This window comes from Acinonyx jubatus, chromosome D2 (assembly GCF_027475565.1).
Source record: "Acinonyx jubatus isolate Ajub_Pintada_27869175 chromosome D2, VMU_Ajub_asm_v1.0, whole genome shotgun sequence".
Taxonomy (NCBI): domain Eukaryota; kingdom Metazoa; phylum Chordata; class Mammalia; order Carnivora; family Felidae; genus Acinonyx; species Acinonyx jubatus.
In genome coordinates, this window is record NC_069393.1 from 20,322,101 (window position 1) to 20,342,085 (window position 19,985).

Sequence of the window (19,985 nt, forward strand, 5' to 3'; positions counted from 1 at the left end):
TTTGGTGGGAAAATGACTCAGAATTAACTATTGTCTCTTAATTTAGAGTCTAACACAGAAAGAATTAGAACTATACTCTCCAAAAGCAGAAATATAGTAAATACTTCGTAGTTAAGTTATTTTGCCGGAAAAGTGTTTAGGGGTTTTTCATTTCTGCAGAAACATTAAAATGCAAATTTCACAATCAGACCTGGATCCCTTTCCAGCCTCTTAACACATCTACTGGAGCCAAGTGGAGGAAACCTAATGCTGATGTACACCAGACAGAACAGCTGGTCTCCCCAGGAAGTAGATTAGCAGTATGATTGCAGTACACAGCTCACTGCAGAAAAGCTTGCTGTATAGCCTGCTAGTTTTTGTCTTCTGCTAAAATAGCCACCAGAGGGGAGGGCAGAAAGTTGGTGCATCGCCTGATGCCAGCTGGTAGGGAGTGAAGATGATAAGACTTATTCTACCAATGCTAAATCTACATGCCTTCTGGACAGTTATGAGGTCCAATACAGGAAGTTGGTTCTGTTAGTCAAGTCCAATCATCCCCAAATCAGGTTGTTAGGGATTAATATTATAGTAATATGGAATTCTTTTTAATTTTTCACAAAATATTATAATAATCTATTACTATGTTTATTTTAATCAGTAGGAGAATGTCAATAAATATGGATTTTTATTAAATAGTGGGTTTACACATTTTTATTGAATAATAAGGGAAATGTGAATACTAGGAATTAATGTAAGACAAACAGTTCCAGAAAAAGGTAGATATTATACCAAGAACAGGAAAGACTGATCAAGACTGGTGGTGGTCACACACAATAAACAGAAAGTATGTGTGGAGGGAGCCTGATAATAAATCAACCCCAAAGTTTTCCAAGATGATGAATTACCCAGATGTACTAAAGGGGAGAGATGAAACTTTCAGAGATCACTGTTATTCATAATGAGATATAAGGAACAACTACATTTTTTATTGAGATAAAAATTACTTATAACATTATCTTAGCTTTAAGTGTACAACATAATAAATCAATATATGTATATATTGTGAAATGATCACCACAATGTCAAGTTAACATCCATCAACACACATGGTGACCAATTTTTTTTCTTGTGATGAAGACTTTTGAGATCTACTCTCTTCACAACTTTCATAGTCACCATGCTATACACTATACCCCTAGGACTTATGTATTTTCTATTTGTAAGTCTATACTTTTTGACCACCTTCACCCATTTCATCTATCCCCCCTCATATTTTATGTAATATATCACAAAATATTACAGTATATGTAATCTATTGCCTTCAATCAGTTCTCCTCCCTAGAAAGAGTAATAAAGTACTTTGATAAGGAGTTTCTGCTTTCACACAAACTCACAAGTCCTTTTTTAGCCTCAAGTGAATCATATCAATGAACTCTGGTATTAGCATCAATAAAAGCTGACCTTCCAGGAGACAAGTCATTAAATGGTTCCTTTCCAACCTATTCTTTTTCACAGCTCCCTGTTTAATGAAGACAGGGATAAACAAGCAGGAAGGAAAGTTGCAATTGATCCTGGTTCAAATAAATAGTCTCCTTATTTCAAATATCTTAACTTCTTTGAGAACATTCTTGCATTGTCTTCCTGATTCCTGGACTTTTATTGGACTAGCAAATATACTTAAAGCATTCTTCTTTTAAATCATTCATATATAGTGGGTGTAAAACTATAATCAATCATTCATACCTGCACAAAAAACCTCAGATTCTGTTATTTTACCCAGGGTTCCTCAGAGAAATGGCAAGGCCAGGATTAAAGAAAGGTTGCTCATAGTGAGATTTGAATCTAATCCTCCGGAAGTAAAATTTCTGAATCTGACTTTGGGATTGATAAGAAAGGTACAAAAGATTAAAATTTCCAATGGCAACCCTCTGGCCCCTTCTCCCTTCCACATACTCCCATTCCCAACCTGGTTAGGATCAGATTGAAGATCCACTCTGGGGTGCTGAATACAAACTTTGTGACAAGAGAGCCCAAAATGGCAATAGGTAAACTCTTAAAATGGTGCCCTTCAGCTTCAAAAAGCGTTGTTTTTAAGTTCAAGAAGGGTGAGCTCACAGAATCTACACAGGTGTTTTTGGGAAATGGTGATCATAACAAACCAGTTAGAACTGTGTATTGATGGTGGCAACAAGCATTGGGCAGAATTTGAAGCATAAGCTTCAGTTCCCCCCAAACAAGTCCAGCTTTACAAACAGAACAGCTGTCTTTACCTCAGTGCATGGTAAATCTGCTTAATGTTACATTTATCCCGTGATTGAAACTCTTATGAAATAGTTCTATCAACTTCTTATATCTTTGTTCAAGTCCACGTGGCATTTTGCCTGATGATATTAGCCAAGAACATTATAGTATTCTCAGGGATAACTGTAGTTATTATTTAAAATGCTGACTTGTTCACAGCTTTACTTCTTTCATTTGAATCTAGCATCATCCAGGTTAATGATTTTTGTTTTGTTTTATTGTAGAGGGAGGGAGAAAGAGAGAGAATCAGAGAGAGACAGAGAGAGAAAACAAGTGAGGGAGGAGCCAAGGGGGAAAGAGAATGAGAATCTTAAGCAGGCTCCACGCTTAGCATGGAGCCCAACGTGGGGCTCAATCCCACGACTCTGAGATCATGACCTGAGCCAAAATCAAGAGTCAGAAGCTCAACCAACTGAACTACCCAGGTGCCCCCAGGCTAGTGGTTTTCAGAGGTGCACATTAGACTCTCCTATAGAGTTTAAAAAAAGTGCAGATATCCACAATTTACACCAGATTAATGAATATTTTACTTCACATTCTTGGCATGTTCTTTCAGGATTATTATATCTCCAGGTTTTTCCCTCTGTAAAAATTATGTTCATCTATTCTGTAAAATCATAAGTAAACGCTCCCTGACTTCTTTAAAAATAGACTTACTCATTATCCTTTGAAACATCCTAATTTGGGGGCAATGATTTTATTATCTTGTTTTGCATGTCACATCTATTCATTATTCTTATTATGAGCTCTCATCAGACTTTTCACATTTGAAAATGATTTGAAGAAAAATAATCACAACTATTTTCAGTTTCTGTCATCCATACATGCTTGTTTTGTTCAGATGCTTGCCTATAGCTTCTACTATCAGCACCAAGCCACAATTTGTGTCTTCAACAAAGAATACTCTCAATACTACCATGGTAAAGGACCAGATGCTTCAAACAGTTGGCATTTTCAAGAACAGGGTCTTGGGTACAGGAATCCGATGACACCAATGGGCTGAGTCAAGATATACAGAACTTGTCAAGAAGCTGACAGCTTTATGCTACTGCTAACGCAAGATCAATAGGAACAAAAATTAATTACATAAAACTGAATGGATTGAAAAGGTAAATTTTATTGTAGTTATTTTTGGAATATTGTTATAGTTTTTAATGTTTATTCATTTTTGAGAGAGAGCATGAGCAGGAGGAGGGGCAGAGAGAGAGGGCAACAGAGCATGTGAAGCCCAGCAGGCTCTGGGCTGACAGCAGTGAGACAGATGGGGGTCATGAACCATGAGATCATAACCTGACCTGAAGTCAGACACTCAACTGACTGAGCTACCCAGGGGTCCCACAATATTTTTATCTTAATGTTCTATTTACTGGATCTAAAAAAAAAAGTCCTTTCTCTACTTCACCTTACAATTTAGTAGATTGTTTTATTAACCATATTTTATTATTTTCTGTATTTTTGATGTACTGGCATCTAGAGCCTCACTCATGGGAAGTAAATGCCTCTTCTAGGGCTAGCCATTTCTTAGAACATATGAAATGGCTTGCCCAGGAACAAGCCTTTCACATGCAAACTAGCCAATCCTGAGTCCATACTTGGAAACAACTCTTCTATCTGGCTTGCACACTCCAGAAGGCAATATTCCTCTGCCCTAATCATATGAACCAGGTACTAGAGAGCCCCTATACCTCACACTCTACTGAAATTATTCAAACTAGTCAATTCTAAGACTGCTTTTCCCTACCTCGCCTTGTTTTTCCCATGGAAAGCACATAAAGGCCTCTGCTGTGCTTTCCACCTGCCCCTTCTACTTCCCAACTAACACTGGTGCCTTCCCTCTGTGGCCCTGCATGGCATAGCATGCCCCCTCTCCTCTTAAGAACTAGGAGTAGGAATCTTTTCAAATGGCAGTCATCTCCTCATCTATTTGCCTCACCATACCTGAATAATAATAAATACAAACTATGTTTTAAAATCATTCTATTATGTAAACCAAAATAAAATATTTAAAAATGGTATCTGAGCTTCGCTGACCTGAGAGTTCAGAAACTCACTCTGTATCCTCACTTTTAATTGCAATAGGGTTATTTCACATATTCAGTAATAATCTGTCTTCCTTTTTACCTGAATATAATTGAAAAAATCTGTTATTCAACTAACATCTTGCCTGGAATGCTGTCTTGAGAATAATTTTCATTGAATCAGGAAAAAAAAAAGGCCACTTTAAGGAACAAATGTGATTTTACTTATGAAGCCTGTGCCTACAGAGTCTTCCTTGGATAACTGGCCTGTTATCTGGCTTGCAGGATCCAATCTTACATGTGGTAATGATGGTCACTTCCTGGCAAGGTAGGAACCTAATGTTATTTTGGGGACCTGAAGAAGAGAGAAATTTATCCAAGTGCCTAGGTACTGCAGTTGAAATATAATGGATGGAGTTTCTTGAACTTGTCTTCCTTGCCTTGGGGTTGCAAATAATAGAGGCATTAATGAAATTCCCAGAGAAAAGTTAATTTTGTAGTTATTCAATAGTGAATGGCTTTAGATTTTGCAAAGCATACTTAAGAAGACCTATATGGTAAATTAACACTCTTGCTATGCCTATGTAATTACTCAGGCCAAACCTAATGAGACTAGCCTTATTTTGTGATTAAGAATAATCTTTCTTTGAGATTATATAAATTATAAATGACTTTGAAATTTAGTAGATACCCTGGCTAGCTCATCCATCTGGATCATTTTTGCTTTTGTCTATGAATAGGATATTTTACAAGGCTATAGCCACAGAAGTGAACTTATAGATATTGACCATAATGCAAATAATTTCTCATGTTCAAGAGAAAGTAATTGATTACCACCCAATGGATATTATAAGTTTTGCTAATTTTGTGTCCATTTGTAAATTTATTTCTGTAATTCTTGTCAGACTACAAATGTGTGATACTTTGCATTCTCTTTTGAACTGGTTGTAATATCTTACTGATTCCCTTATTAATTAATAATTTAAATAAAATCTTTGATACATCTTTATTTTATAGTTGTAAGAGAGTCATGATTATATTATTTTAAAATGTAACTTTCACAACTGATTAAGAACACACATTTCACAAAAAAAAAGATGATACAATCATGCATACACCTCTCTTACCAGTTTTGAATCATTCAACAAATAATACTAAGTGACTACTGAATGCTATAGATCCAAAGATAGACAAGGACTGAATCACTGACCTTAAGAAACTTGCATCCTACAAGCTAACATTCACTCAACATTTATCTAGCTTCGGTGACCAATATTACAAAACTTTAAGGCAGAAAAGAAAAATTACATTTATAAAATTCTCCCCAAAGTAGTCTTTTCTAAGTAAGTAGTTACTGATTCGCAGCACAACATATCAGCATACGAAAACAATTCCAGAGTGAAATCACAGGTTTTATATAAAAATTAAGGTGTGAGTAGGATAAGGGATTAGGTAAATCACTAGATCTGGGAATATCTGTGTACCACTTGTTAGCAACACTGTGCTTTTATGGAAAAGATCTTCCACTCAAGTTCTTCCAATTCTGTTTAGAGACATTATGTAATCCCTCTACTCCTTACTTTTTCCTTTACAGAAAAAGATAATACCCATTCCGTGGGATTGTGGTAAAATATGGTACATGCCCGGAACACAGTAAATACTGAAATACATGTTAGCTGATTTTATTAATAGTATTACTTATAGATTCAGTTTTTGCTCCATACTCAACCAGTGTAAATTCTCTGTACCCAAAGAAAATAGGAAGAATGAAATGTGTTTCAAATTTCTCCCAAAGATGAATGATCTAGTATTATAAAAGTTCTCTTAGTCACTGGAGGGGGGAATCTCCTTGTGTGGGTAGAGATGTTAGGAATGAACTGGAAATTCTACCTGCACTCCAGGATTCCACTGCTGTACTAGCAGCAAAGACAATACAAGTATATCTCCAGATATCTTCCTGTGTATGAGCAATGGATTGGAATTGCATGCTCCATTAGCACCTTATTACAAGTGACAGCTATGTAATTTCTGCAAGCCAGATTAAGCACTCCAGCAGAAATGGCTGGTCATCCAAAGCCCAAAGTGTCACAGGTGACCCTTGGTAGGAGATTCAAGATCAGAGCCTCCCTGAAACCCATCAGACTCTGCAGGCAACCCTTTGGGTACCTGTATCCTCCCCAACACCACACTTCTAATCAGATTAGGTGCATTCAGTAATAGACAGGGTCTCAAGTTTATGATAACTCAAATAGTATTTCACACTCACTTCCCTCTGAAAGTCAACTCAGTTTAAAATAATTACAACACAGCTTTATGAATGCAGAGGGTGTTTTCATTTTATTGCAAACTTAACTGACGCATTAAGAGGTCTTAATGCTAAGGAAGAAATTAGATAAAAATCACAAGACAAGTAAGAAAATAACAAGGTCAAATAAAGTGTTCAGCTAAAGTTGTTCTAATAGGAAGATCACCTAGTGCCCATTTGCTATATAGGACTGGACTTAAAATTATTATATAATTAATCTATTATGCATGGAACCTCCCACATTATCTTTAAGACTTAAATGTTAACAAAAAAGCAAAGTTAATATTAATGAAGCACCTGTGTCCCCCAAACTACATTAGGTGCATTACAAGTATAATTTCATTAATTTCCTAGTAAGATTAAAGTAGATTATATTCATTTCATCTTTTTTTTTAAAGCATCATAAATTATTTGTGGAGTTTTTAAGATTTAAAAACATCACATTCTTTGCTACATACCTCTACACTTAGAGAAAGTTTGAAAAAAATAGAAACTGTAAATTTATTACCCAAATCAAGTGAAAAAAATGCTTCGTTCATTCATTTAAACACATTGACCTCAAAGAACCAGATGCTACACACACATACAAACTGGCACATGCATGCACACTTGAATATTTATCCAAGGCTACTAAATTGCAGCCTAAAGTGAATGGCTCAGAGTAAACTTGGGACTTTTGCTGAGAAGAATCTCCAAATGCGGGGCAAGAGCTACATGACCTGGATAAGTGAAGATGGTAGGAGATCCTCCTCTACTCTCCCCTGCAAAGATTGCAGCATCTCCTTTGAACCTATGCCAAAGCCCAGTATTCAAGAGTATCAGTTTGAAAGGGCGCTAAATTATCAGCCTGCTCAGAGAACTGTGCTGGGTGGTTTGCGCACTGACACCTCAAGATGCCTCATCATCACCTCCTGAAAAATAAGGTGCTCACACAGCCTGCCAGAGTGTGAGGAAGGCCTGGAGGTACAGCCCGCTACCTGACTTTCTCCGTGGCTCCTCCCGCTCTCTGCCTTGAGCAGGATCTTGGGCTTCCGGGACTTGAAGTTGCCCATGCTGGGTCGCAGCACGCCGTCCACCAGCAAGGTCTGCTCTACATGCTGCTGTGGCTCCCGAGAGGGTGGTGCGGGCTCCTCTAGGAGAGCCCCGGCTTCGGGGTAATTTTCTTTATTGTCTTCATCTCTAAAACAGGAAAGGCCCAATTTAGAAAGCACCCAAAAAAGTATTAAACTGCTGCGGGAAAGCGAGGCTGGCATACTCATAGCTGCTCTATTTATATGGTATCTAGCAAAATGTTTAGAGTAGACTTAGTTTCACAGGAACAAGAACCGAAGAAATGTGAATTTCACTCTTTAGATCACTCCATAGTCCCTTCTAATCTTTGCTAGTGAATACATATTTTTTTTGTTTGTAGTTGTGACTTTGTGCACACGATCACATCTGTTTTTAATTTTCCACTTCAAGATGCTTTCATGTATATATTTTTTTCTCTCACAATAATAATGTGAGATTCAGGTTAGAGATCATCATCCCAGTTTTATAGAGTAAGACTGTAAACCTCAGAGATTAAATGAAGTGCTTAACAGAAGGGCTAATTCACCCAGACCCACAGTGGTAGCTAGGTCTTCAGACTCTCCTGCATATATGTCTTTGATTTAAGGCATGCTATTTCCTCTTCCCTGGCATGTTTGTAATCATCTCCCTACAGTTTTCAAAGGCCTCTAGAAGTTTAACAGGGTCTACTTTGATAGGAAACATGCTACTTGAAAAAAATATAAAACAAGGGCCAAATTTTACCCAAGCAAACCATCTGACAACACCCTCAGTGCACACTCGAAGATCCTGTTGTCAGGCTTTCATCAGTGAGGAATTGCTGGAGGTGACTGAATGGGCTGGCGTTACCTCCATACATTTAGTGCCGGGGTGGCATTTTAATTTTCACTAAGTAAGCAAATTCATACAGTATCACCCCACTGTTTCAATTTCCTCCAAAGGAGTGACGTAACACTTTTATTTGAAGTCATTAATCCTTCTTAAATCTAGATGCATTTCATATTTTTATTTTGCTAAGAATCCAGGGATATAACCAAATGGGGCATTCACTTTATACAATCAATATCCTCAACCTCAATCCACTGGCGATCATTTGGTACTAGATCATGCAATTCTCTAGGAGTGACCACTTCCCGCAGGTGCTGTTTTTCTCTCCTGCTCCCTGATTGGAGAACCCATAAAAGAGATTTTGACAAGGTCAGTTAGGAAGCAATTCCTCATGGTTCAAGGATACCTAAAGCCAAAAAACAAGACCAGCAAACAAAGGATTTCTGTGCCCCTGTTCAAGATGCCTTTTCACAAGTAAAAGAGAGATTAAATTCACAGAACTGATATTGAAAGGATGAACTCCAGTTAGCCTCTGGGAAAAGATCAAAGCAAACATCAGGATAGGAAGTCTGGCGCATGATCAGGGTGTAGTCAGGCAAGGCATGGAAATAAAACTATGTCAAACAGTTCATCTTAAGCCTCAGAACAAACTTCATAATGCCTGATAAAGGAGAACCCAACAAGTGAAACAATTCTTCAGTATTAGTAACTGAAAAAAAAAAATTACAAGTCAGTGCCAGTGACACTGGTTAATATTTTCCCTTAAGATCGGCTACAATTTAAAAAATTCTAACTCACTAATGGATTTGGAAAGTGATGTGAAACCATGAGTTGGAATTGTACTGGTTCATTTGAAATTTCTATCACTGGAAACAAAGAATGTTCATTCATGCACTCTGTGTTCCCCAGTGAGAAACAAAAGGAATGGCTGTCTTTACAGTAAACCTAAATGGGTCCTCATTCAAGGAAAATTCTAGAATATTCAAGAATAAGTGGGAAAATGTCAGTTTTCAAATCTAAAATTACTCTTTTGATACACTTATTCCTAAAATAATACCTGGACTTCATTTTTACATATTTTCAAGGTGCCCCCAATTTATAAATCATCTTGTTCACCTCCTTGACTTGAAAAACAAGGAACATGGTCAGGGGGAGCTAAAAGTATCTTTCTCTCATTACACAAACTTAGAACCTAAATACAAAAGTCATCTTTAGAAATGTCTTTCTAACCTGTTAATGGTTCCTCAGAACCTCCAAAACAGAAAAGTACAAGTTATGTAATTTATGCCACTTCTTATTGGAATCATTCATAACTGAGAATGAACAACTAAGTGGTGTTCTGAAAAGAATAAGAGTCTGAAAGATCCTCCCACATATTAGTTGTGTCACCTGGTCCACAGCGTGTCACCTCTCTGGTCCTCATCCTAAGATGGATGTCTCTCCACCTTGCAAAGACAAGACAGTCCCTATGAAATACCTGCCATAGGAAGCTGGCTCAAGGCCACAGCCCAATAAATGGAAGCTATTGTTATGCTCACAGGGCTTTAGCCAAATGGTAATTTGTAAAGAAAAAACTGAGTGCCCTTTTTAGTCTCTCCAATACCTCCAGGATAAATTCCATACTCCTTAGCAAGGTACAGAAACCCGTTGAAATCCATCTTTGTTTATCTCTGGAGCTTCAGTTCTTACCACTCCTGGCCTCCTCACTCCCACAGGCTCTCAAGACTCCTGACATCCTGAACTGCCTGCTATTCCTACGACCCTCTGTTGGTTTTCCAGTAAGTTGCTCCCTCTGCTTGGTGGCATCCTCTTTTTCTTGGCCTTATATCACACACACACACACACACACACACACACACACGTCATGTGCTATTGTAATTTTCTTTAGGAATCCATCCCAGAAACCTCTCTGGGCTATTTGGTCCTTCTAAATGAATCCTCTGTCCACGCTAGTAAAATGTACTTGATGCACTGTAGCATCATCATCTATATTGACTGGTTTCTGTCACAAAAAAATAGGCCTTCAACAACTGTTTGTTATCTAACAAACGGACTTGAGAGTCAGAGAGACCTGAGTCCAAATTCTGCTTCATGGTAGCTATGTTAGCTTGGATGAGCTATAATCCCTCTGAGCCTCAGTTTCCCTACTACCAGATAAAGAGAGAAACATCAGCCTCCTTTCGGTTGTTTGGATTAAATAATAAAATGTACATGAAAGTGCTCTGAACAAGCAAATATGGAAGAAAGTTAACTGTGAAGGTTTTGCCATACCATGAACCCCTCGATGACCAGGACCATACTCCAAACATTTGATGACATGTTTGGTGAAGAAATCTATAATCTCTTCCACAGGCTCTATGATGGGAACATTGAGATGGTATAATCAATATTTAATTCAGTAAGCATTTAATTAGCATTCCCCATATGAAGGCACTGCCTGGGTACTAAGGGGAGCATCCCAAAACTGGACAAGACAAAACTTCCTTTAAGAACTGATAGTTTATTAGAAGAACTTACACACAAGAACAAGTGACTGTAATTCAAAGAGGAAACAAAGGAGCCTAGACCCAAATGATTTCTGTCCTTCAAAATTAAGAACCAGGCAATTGTGGGTCATACCTGAGACTGGAGCAATCAGTCTGATCTTCATGTAGGGAGACTGTGTCTTCGTCACACCTGGAGAGAAGGAACAAAACCACATCAGATCCAGCAGTCTGTAGCAGCAGAAGCAGCAAGAGTCTAAATTATCTTCGATTAGTTCGGTAAACTAAAAAATAGAACAACCCTCACCACTCTCTCTCTCTCAAACTAGCTCCAATTCCCAGCATGTGTACCAGGTAATGACACCAATGTTGTCATATGTGATCATACCTCAGAACTAGAGGTAACACTCCTTTATGATCCACTGCTCTGAATCACCTAAACTGACAAGATTTTGGCAAGGACTGAAGTGTTCAAAGCACTTGAGGGACATCTAACACCAAGACTGGTGGATTATTCTTGGCTCAAATGCACTGTCTGCCTCTTGAAATTTCCTCTGCCTCAGGCAATCATAAACCACATCAGCTTCCATTTGGCTTCCTTCATTGGCCTCCAGACTTTCTCAGTCCCCTTCCTTATCACAAAACTTCTGGAATAACCTGGTGAAAAATTCGTGGCTCCTCTAAATGAAAAGTCTTCTGTGTTCAACACTGCCTGAGGGAATCTAGAGCAAGACCACTCTCCCACTCTAGTGTAGGAGGGAGCCTTTGTTCCTGTTCTCAGCCCTTCCTATCTCTAGCCTGGAATGCTTTTCCATCTCCAACTCCTACTTATCCTTCACTTGCCCAAATGAAGTCTTATGAGTTCCATGAACCAAGTTCACCCACAGGCCACATTCCTACTTTAACCTTGATACATAAATGTTTACTCTTCATTCTGAGGTTTGGGTAACCAACTGTATCTTGCCTCACACTGCTCTGTAATTCCTTCATACCTCTGAGCTCTTTTAATTAGTTATTAATTCCTTGAGAAGAAATGATATTTTTTTCTAGATAAACCACCACAGTGCCCACAGTGTTACCCCAAAGTAGGCATCCAATAAGTGTTTGAATACAATCATTAGCTCTGGCCCCTCAGCAAGACTGGAAATAATTTAACAAACATTTATGGAACATTTGCTATCTTTCAGGTATTTATTAGGCATTGGAGGTGTGCTTCTCAAACTCTTTGGGATTTAGGACTGACCAGTTTGTTTTCTATCTCCAATCCACTATGGTAGTTTGGTAAAAATGCCACAGGAATGCCAAATTCCCATAAAATATTAAATTCTTACTCCCTATTTCTGTACTTTCCTTGTCTCAGACAAGTTACAAACAATTTTGGGGCCCATACTTTTAGTAGCACTACTTCTAAAGGACACAAAGTTGAAAAAGTCCTCCACCCTGCTCTGAGAGATTCACAATGTAATGAGTAGACAAAAATAAATAAATACATACATATGTAATATCACCATAATATAATAATAATATTCATACTTTATGAAATCATTTATAATTTTTAAATATTCCTTGCTTGCAATGGTATATAACTTGTCCACAGAACAAATTGATGAAAGCTCCAGTCCTCTTCCCTCACAATCCCTTTTAAATTATGGGTTTTTTTTTAAATGAATTAAAACAAGGGCTACATAGATTCTAACTCTCTCTGCCTGTTGAAATATTTTATTCCTATTGGCAGTTAAAAAGAAAAATCGGTCGACTTAATACAGTGCTCTTCTTAACAAAATAATTAAATTTTCTTGCTTTCTCATGTTTTTGACTGTCAGTAAGCCACTCTATCCATCTCATGTAAACAACAATTGAATTCATAAGCATTGCCTTATTCTCCTCCATCAGAGACATTCACTTTAATAGATCATCTAAGCTTTGTAATTTGAATGAAAAATGTTTCCCAATGAAAGTAATATTGCAAAGTAGAAAAACCAGTGACAAACAGAAACCTAGAATTTTTGCTTCCAAAGAACTAAGGTTCAATCAGAGTTTCAACCCTAGAGCTCAACAATACCTATTGTTTGGGAATTTGGCAAGAACATATTTTTCTCCCCCTCACTTGATTTACTAACTTTTCTTTTCAAAGTACAATTAGGTAAAAATGGAAACTCAGCACCAGAACATACAAAGTTGCACATGCTTTTTTAAGTATGAGGCCAGATCCTGATTAGCTGATCCAATTTTAAGGCCTATTGAATGATTTCAGTAGCCCCTCAAGGAAACACAATTCCTAGGTCACAGATACAGCAATGAAATAGATCTGTGTACTGGCTTACATGAACACATATACAAGCTTTTTAGTCCAGTTGGATTTTACATTTGCTTTGATGAAGACCATTAAGTTTTATTGAATTAACATCTCCTTTGTGACTCTTCTGATGATTCCTTGAGCAGGAGCCCCCTGTACAATGTTGAACCAACTGTAAAACTGGATTCCACAGTGGAACCCATATCCAGATATCCCCATTCCTGTAAGAAAACAAGCTCAGACTAAGTACCCTACTGGTCTTGGGCATGGCATTTTCTTACTATATTATAGCTCCACTACAGGAATTTAAAGACCAGTCACTTTAATGATCTCCTTAAATATTCAAAACTTGGCATCTTCTACGTGCAATGCTTTTCAAAATGTAAACTGTGACCTATTAGTAGGTCTTGAAATTAGATAGCAGCTACCAGCATGCTGTTATTGTTTTTAGAGAAATAGAATACAACATAGCAGTATCATAAGGTTTAAGTGTTATTTCACAGAACTTATTTAAATAAGTCATGTATATATGTGTGTGCTGGATTGCATTATAAAATGTTTTTCTTGGGGCGCCTGGATGGCTCAGTCAGTTGAGCATCCAGATTCTTGATTTTGGCTAAGGTCATGATCTCAAGGTCATGAGATCTCTCTTATGAGAATCATAAGATTCTCTCTCTCTCTCTCTCTCTCTCTCTCTCTGCCCCTCCCCTGCTCATTCTCTCTCTCTGTCTCTTTCTCTTTAAAATAAAATAAAATAAAATAAAATAAAATAAAATAAAATAATAAAATAAAATAAAATAAAATGTTTTTCTTACTACTCTTTGTAGTTAAAAAAAATGTGAACAGCACCTCTATTAAATGACTTCCTTTGAAGTCTCATCAACTAGGGTCTAAGTCCCCGAGTTCTTGATTTGTTGTTACCCAGACAATATATGGATAATTTGTCCTTGCAATCACTTATTTGTGAAATGCTCAGGGTTGTTACCTTTTTCCCTCTCGGAGTTTTATTCCCTCTATCAATCACAAACAAGAAAATCTTATGTGGGACTTTACCTTCACCGCTTACCTTCTTTTTCATAGCATCTCAGCTAAGCCTGCCAATGCAATCAGGTAAGGGCCACCTTCACACAAGAGGTGAAGGAATTGCCCAAGTCCAATGTGGAAGGCAATGGTCCCTGTGGTATTTCTGCTCCACCATACTGAGCCTACCAAATAGTCTCTTTAGTTTATATTCCAGAGGCTTGCAAAAGGAGAATGACTTGTTTCTTAGAATAATGGTGGGGAAAGAAGTGTCCATGAGAGGTTCTTTTTATTGACTTGGGGTAAATGAGAAGAGAGGCCTCAGATTGGTTATTAGATAAAATGTGGTTGTGCCAAGAAGGAGACTCCCATTCACGCAGTAGTCCTGTGTTCCCTGAGAGCAAAGGTGCAGAGGTGCAGCCTGAAATCCTATGGGATTTCTCAGTGTGTCTCCAGAACCATTTGCATTAGCATTCTTTGGGATCCTGATTAAAAGGGCAGGCTTGGGCCCTACTAGCACCTCAGTGTCACTAGATAGGCTAGCTCCCTGAAGGTGAGGCCCAGGAATGTGAATTTTCAAACCAGACTGCCTTCTCAAACACACACAAACATAACTAACACTGACTTAAAAGTTTACAAAGCCCATCACTGGGCTGACTCCAATATAATCACCAATTGTAGGTTCCCATTTTGGGATAAAGTGTGGGAAACTGAATCTTGTACATGTTTCTTTTTTTAAAAATTTTTTTTAATGTTTATTTATTTTTGAGACAGAGAGAGACAGAGCATGAATGGGGGAGGGTCAGAGAGAGGGAGACACAGAATTGAAACAGGCTCCAGGCTCTGAGCTGTCAGCACAGAGCCCGACACGGGGCTCGAACTCACAGACTGCGAGATCATGACCTGAGCCGAAGTCGGCTGCTTAACCAACTGAGCCACCCAGGCTCCCCTCTTGTACATGTTTCAATGTCCTTCCCCAGTTCATACTGATGATCAGTTTTGAGAACCACTACTTCAGATGATAACTAATTCATTGCAGAATGCATTTGCTGGCCAGGCTTCATTTCATATAGCAACGTAGCCAGAGCAACATAGGAAATGACCATGGAAAAATAGATAAAAGGACCCTGCAGATACAGAAGGGAAGTCCAAGGCCATTCTGATCTTGGAAGAATTTGGGTATAAAAAGAAACTGAATTGGTTCAGAACTGCACAAACAGTGCCAGGCCTGGGAAAAAACCGAGAAGAGAATAAAATCTGTCCTTAGGTCCCTCCCAATTTCCCTTCCCTTTGACTCTTAAGAGACCCCCAGGAGGCCAAGCTCACCCCTACCAGGCTAGACTACCTGATAACATAAATTATATTAAAGTGTTAATGACAACTTGAATCTGCCTCCCAGGGGCACAGACTTTTTAATTTCCATTTTAATAAGGGTCACCACCAGAGGCCTTCATGCAAAAAAAATCATCTCTGGGTGCAATTTCAGATACAAAAAAAAAAGTGAGTGTGGGTAGGAGGAAGTAGGAGGGATAGGGGCAGGAGGGAAGGAAGTTTGTATGTATCCAGAACATACAAGGAGACAAGTGCCTCCTCTGTGTATGTTAAGACCACTCCCAAATATTTACTGAGCACCTGCTACATCTAATTCTCAGGATAGCGATCCTGGTCCTGTTGGCTTTGGGGTAATGCCAAAAAACCAAGGAAAATGTTTTGTATTCCTGATGAAAGGAGAAAATGTTACACTAGACAATAACTAGTTTTCAGTGACCCTACTTTGTGCTGTGTGACACCTATGAAGCTTTTGGTATTTTTAAATATACTCCTTTCATTTTTAGATTAGCCAGATGGCATTCCAATTGTCACTCAGGGCCTTATAAAATAAATCACTGTCACCTCTCTGAAAACAACAACAGGATCTTATGCAATCAGAACTCCTTGAGGAGTATCCAAAGAAAAAGTACCAGACTTTTCCCACAGTTAAGTGTAAAACCTTTTTTAAAAAAATGTCCATGTGAAATCTGGAACTGAGTATCTCATTTTGAAGCCCCTATGTCTGAGGCTGACTCTAGGGATTCAGCCACACAGGGCTCCCAAGAATCAGGCACAGAAAGCACTTGGTGCCTATAAGCACAGCAAAGGGAGGAGAGCACCACCTGTGAACCTGAACCAGGAAGTCACGGCCTATCTTTGGCATGCATACCTCAGCACACGTTCCCTCCTCCTCTCTCCGGCTTTTAGAAAACCAAAGTTGCAGCAATCTCATTAACAGATGCTGGCCCCAGTGAGTATTTTATATGGCATCTTGTAAAGTCAACCCTGGATTGTTGTTTTTTTAAGTAACTCCAGTTAAGTGAGCCCAAAGCTTGACAATAAGAGAGCAGCATATCCAAACGCAGAAACAAAAGATGTGGGAAACCATGGGACCTGGGAAGTCCTGTAGAATCTTACCCTTCCATCACCAAGTCATTATGACTGTGGTAAAATTTGACACTCATGTATCTATTCCCACATTTATTTGCCTTTTAGGAAATTTTAGCAAACAGTTCCAGAGTTACTGGGCTTTTCTATATCAAACCTGCAGCATTTTTTAAACATAGGTGAGTATACAGCCTTATACATCCCTTTTTCCTGAACAGCTGCTGAGTGACTTTACCAAAAGGTCCCAGAAGTAAACATCATGAGTTAGCCTAGAAAGACTGCTAAATGCAGTGTAGATACTTCATATAATGTATATATGTAAATGTTATGCAAATTACATATAATATTAGTATAACATACTACCTACTAATTTGTAACATATATGTATAGTATAATATTAGGAAAACATCCCATTAGGAAGGGATGACAAGAATTAAAACCATGAACTATATCTAATAAAAAATACTATGACTGCTGGCCTTGAGTAAAATACTATACTCCTTCATTCCATGTTTAAATTATGTTAGTTGCCCCGATTAGCAGCTTTAGCCATAGGACAAGATGGTTTATTCCTCCTATAGCCACATCTTTGAGGTCAGAAGACAAAAAATGACAAAGGGCACGCAGAAAAGTTCACTGTGTCTTAAAAATCTGTAGACAAGACAGGGTAAGAATAAGTTTAACCTGTTTACCACATGCTAGAATTCAACTCAAGTCATTTCACATCTATCTTCTATTTGTTGTAAATGTATACAGCATGCTCTGTGAAAACTGACACCAATGTTGGCAAAATAAAACAAAGCTTCCTTTTGACATGTCAAATACATTTTTTTTTAATTTGAGCTCCAAGAATACATATCTTAGAGCACTGAGCTCCTGCAAGCAATTAGCTTGTTATGATATCTCCCCCCAATAGCTGCTAAAAGGCTGATTTCAACCTGTAAAGATTTCTGGGCCCCATCATCAGTCAGCACCTCTCCCGGTCTTCAGAGCCCAGATTACAAGAGACAATGCATCTAATACGAAAAGCGGCTGGGGACGGTGGAAGATACCTTCACGATAGTTGCTTCCAGAGAAAGGCATGCAAGTGTTATTTTAACAGCAAGAATCACTTACTCTGTTACAGCGGTGCTGCTGAAGGAATTATCCTGAAGGCTGAAACAGAAACAAGAAAACATCAGCCAAGTCCGGCCGGGGAGCCGTCTCCCTGATTGCTCTCCGGGAGTTAGTGCACACACACAAACATGGCATTGCAAGGCAAGTCTCAGGGCTCGCCCGGCACGCTCGCTCTACCTTGGGCTGCTGTCTGCACATGCTCGTAACGACACCCCCAGCTGGGGCCCAGCCGCACGGGCGAACCACAAAGCCCAGCAGCCCGCGAGGCTGTGGGGACAGAGCTGGGCGGGGCGCGGTGGCGGAGCTGGCCCTGGGCCCCGGGCCCCCCAGGATCCGCGCAAAGAGTGCCTGGAGAGTTACCGGACCTCAACCTCGCTGGCCCCGCACCTCGTTTAGTCCAGGCCTCTGGGTACCAGCCACCCCGGGCTGGCAGTGGGAAAGCCCAGCCGTTTCTGCCTAGGTGCTGAAATCGCTGGGGGACTTGCTTTCTTCCAGAGGTCTCCTGCCAATTTTACAGAGCTACCCCCTCTAGGGATGGAGGCTCGCAGAAATTCATCCGTCAGGAGGGAACGACGATGGAGAAGAGGACATAGCTGTTGTTTTTGCTGTGTGTGTGTGTGTGTGTGTGTGTGTGTGTGTGTTGCTTTTTATTGCCCTGCATTTGAAGGAGGGCTCACTGCATCACACCCGCTTGGTCTGCACTGTCATTTCAGTCTCAGAGAGGAAGCGCCCAGCTTCTTGAGGACAGGGCTCACGCAGGGCCAGTGGAGAATTTATTCCAGGCGGTACTGGGGACTGGAGGGCCGTGCAAGGGGTGGGATGTGCTGTGCCCAGAGTAGCCCATCTGAGTGCCACTCCCAAGCACCCTTACAAAGGGCGAGAGATGGAATCCACAAATGCCATCCATTTTTAAATAAAGGCAGCCCTGTTGGGGGAAGGGAAGGCTGTCAGGCCTCCATTTGCTTCATTCCCCTGGGAATATTTGTCCTGCCCTCTTTCCATTGTTCTTTTCTCCTGCCAACTTGACCTTGATATGAAATGAACAGTCATCTGTGAAAGACTCTTATTTTGATTTTTGAATTAGGTAAATTCCCCAGCCACCCCCCCCCCTTAACCTCTCCACTCGCAGAAGCAGCTGAGATGGTATGTTTTAAATATGGTATTTATGGTATGTTCAAACTATATCAGGCGATGAGTTAATTTATAACACAACAACAACCTCAAATTTTTACTTTTGGTTAATTAGAAAAATTACCCAAAATTTGGTAATAAGGGGGAAGAGCATTACCTTTCAGTATCACACTGAGACTTTGTTTTACAGGTCCACCCAAGGACTACTTAATTCTCTAGGAAAATGTACTTGTGTATGACATTGCTGTTCACTATTGGTTAGACCTCAGATGCTGGAGTTTCCTGTTAAGTTGTACATTTTGTCCAATCTGTCCAGAGGAAAAGATAACCTAAATGTTTATGGTATTATTGCATTGTGCAACTTTAACCACTTTTGTATCTCACCTAACAATCATATAGAATATTCTTCTACATGCCTGTAAATATTCAAATACTCTTGGTTTCAAAGGCACCAACCACACTCTTACAGGTTCCTTTATTAATAAATTAATAGATTTCTGATGTGTGCCTATACTTGTATGAGTGTCATGTTTTTAACTTTTATTATACTTTGAAAAATCAAAATTCAGTTTTCCAAGAAAAACAGGTTTCATTAAGGTCCTTTGCAATTTTCTTTTCCTCACTTCAAATATTTGAAAAAGTAGCTGAATAAAAGCCCAATATGGTCTTAGACCTGAACTCTACAGACTATAAGAAGTTTAGAAATATTCATCTCAAACAATATATATATGTTCCTTAATCACCTACTGCCTCATATGAGCTATGTTCAGGAGTGTTAGACATGAACTATTATATATATATATATATATATATATATATATATATACATATACATATATATACATATATATATAAACACACACATGTACATATACATATATATATACTCATCTCAAACAATATTCATCTCAAACAATATATATATTCATCTCAAACAATATATATATTCATTTAAAGGTTGCCAGTGTTCAGAAACCCCTTTTACTCATTGTCTATGGTGCTGATTCTTAACGTTCTAATGCAGAGAAAGATCATACTTT

The 19,985-nt window shown here is 38.8% G+C and overlaps 1 protein-coding gene across 6 annotated transcripts in view; it reads right to left on the bottom strand.

Moving 5' to 3' along the window:
* The window catches only part of FAM13C (family with sequence similarity 13 member C), a 160,698-nt gene extending 142,233 nt beyond the window's left edge, over positions 1–18,465 (bottom strand). For 4 of the 6 annotated variants that reach the window (XM_053207567.1, XM_053207566.1, XM_015072834.3 and 1 more), the window contains exons 1-3: positions 17,815–17,985; positions 11,101–11,157; positions 7,581–7,782 (exon numbers count right to left, since the gene is read on the bottom strand). In XM_053207567.1, the coding sequence (XP_053063542.1) occupies positions 7,581–7,782; positions 11,101–11,157; positions 17,815–17,876 (321 nt within the window). In that variant the 5' untranslated portion in view covers positions 17,877–17,985. The other 2 variants (XM_053207565.1, XM_015072836.3) reach the window with 2 other exon arrangements.
* Between the last annotated feature and the right edge of the window lie 1,520 nt (positions 18,466–19,985).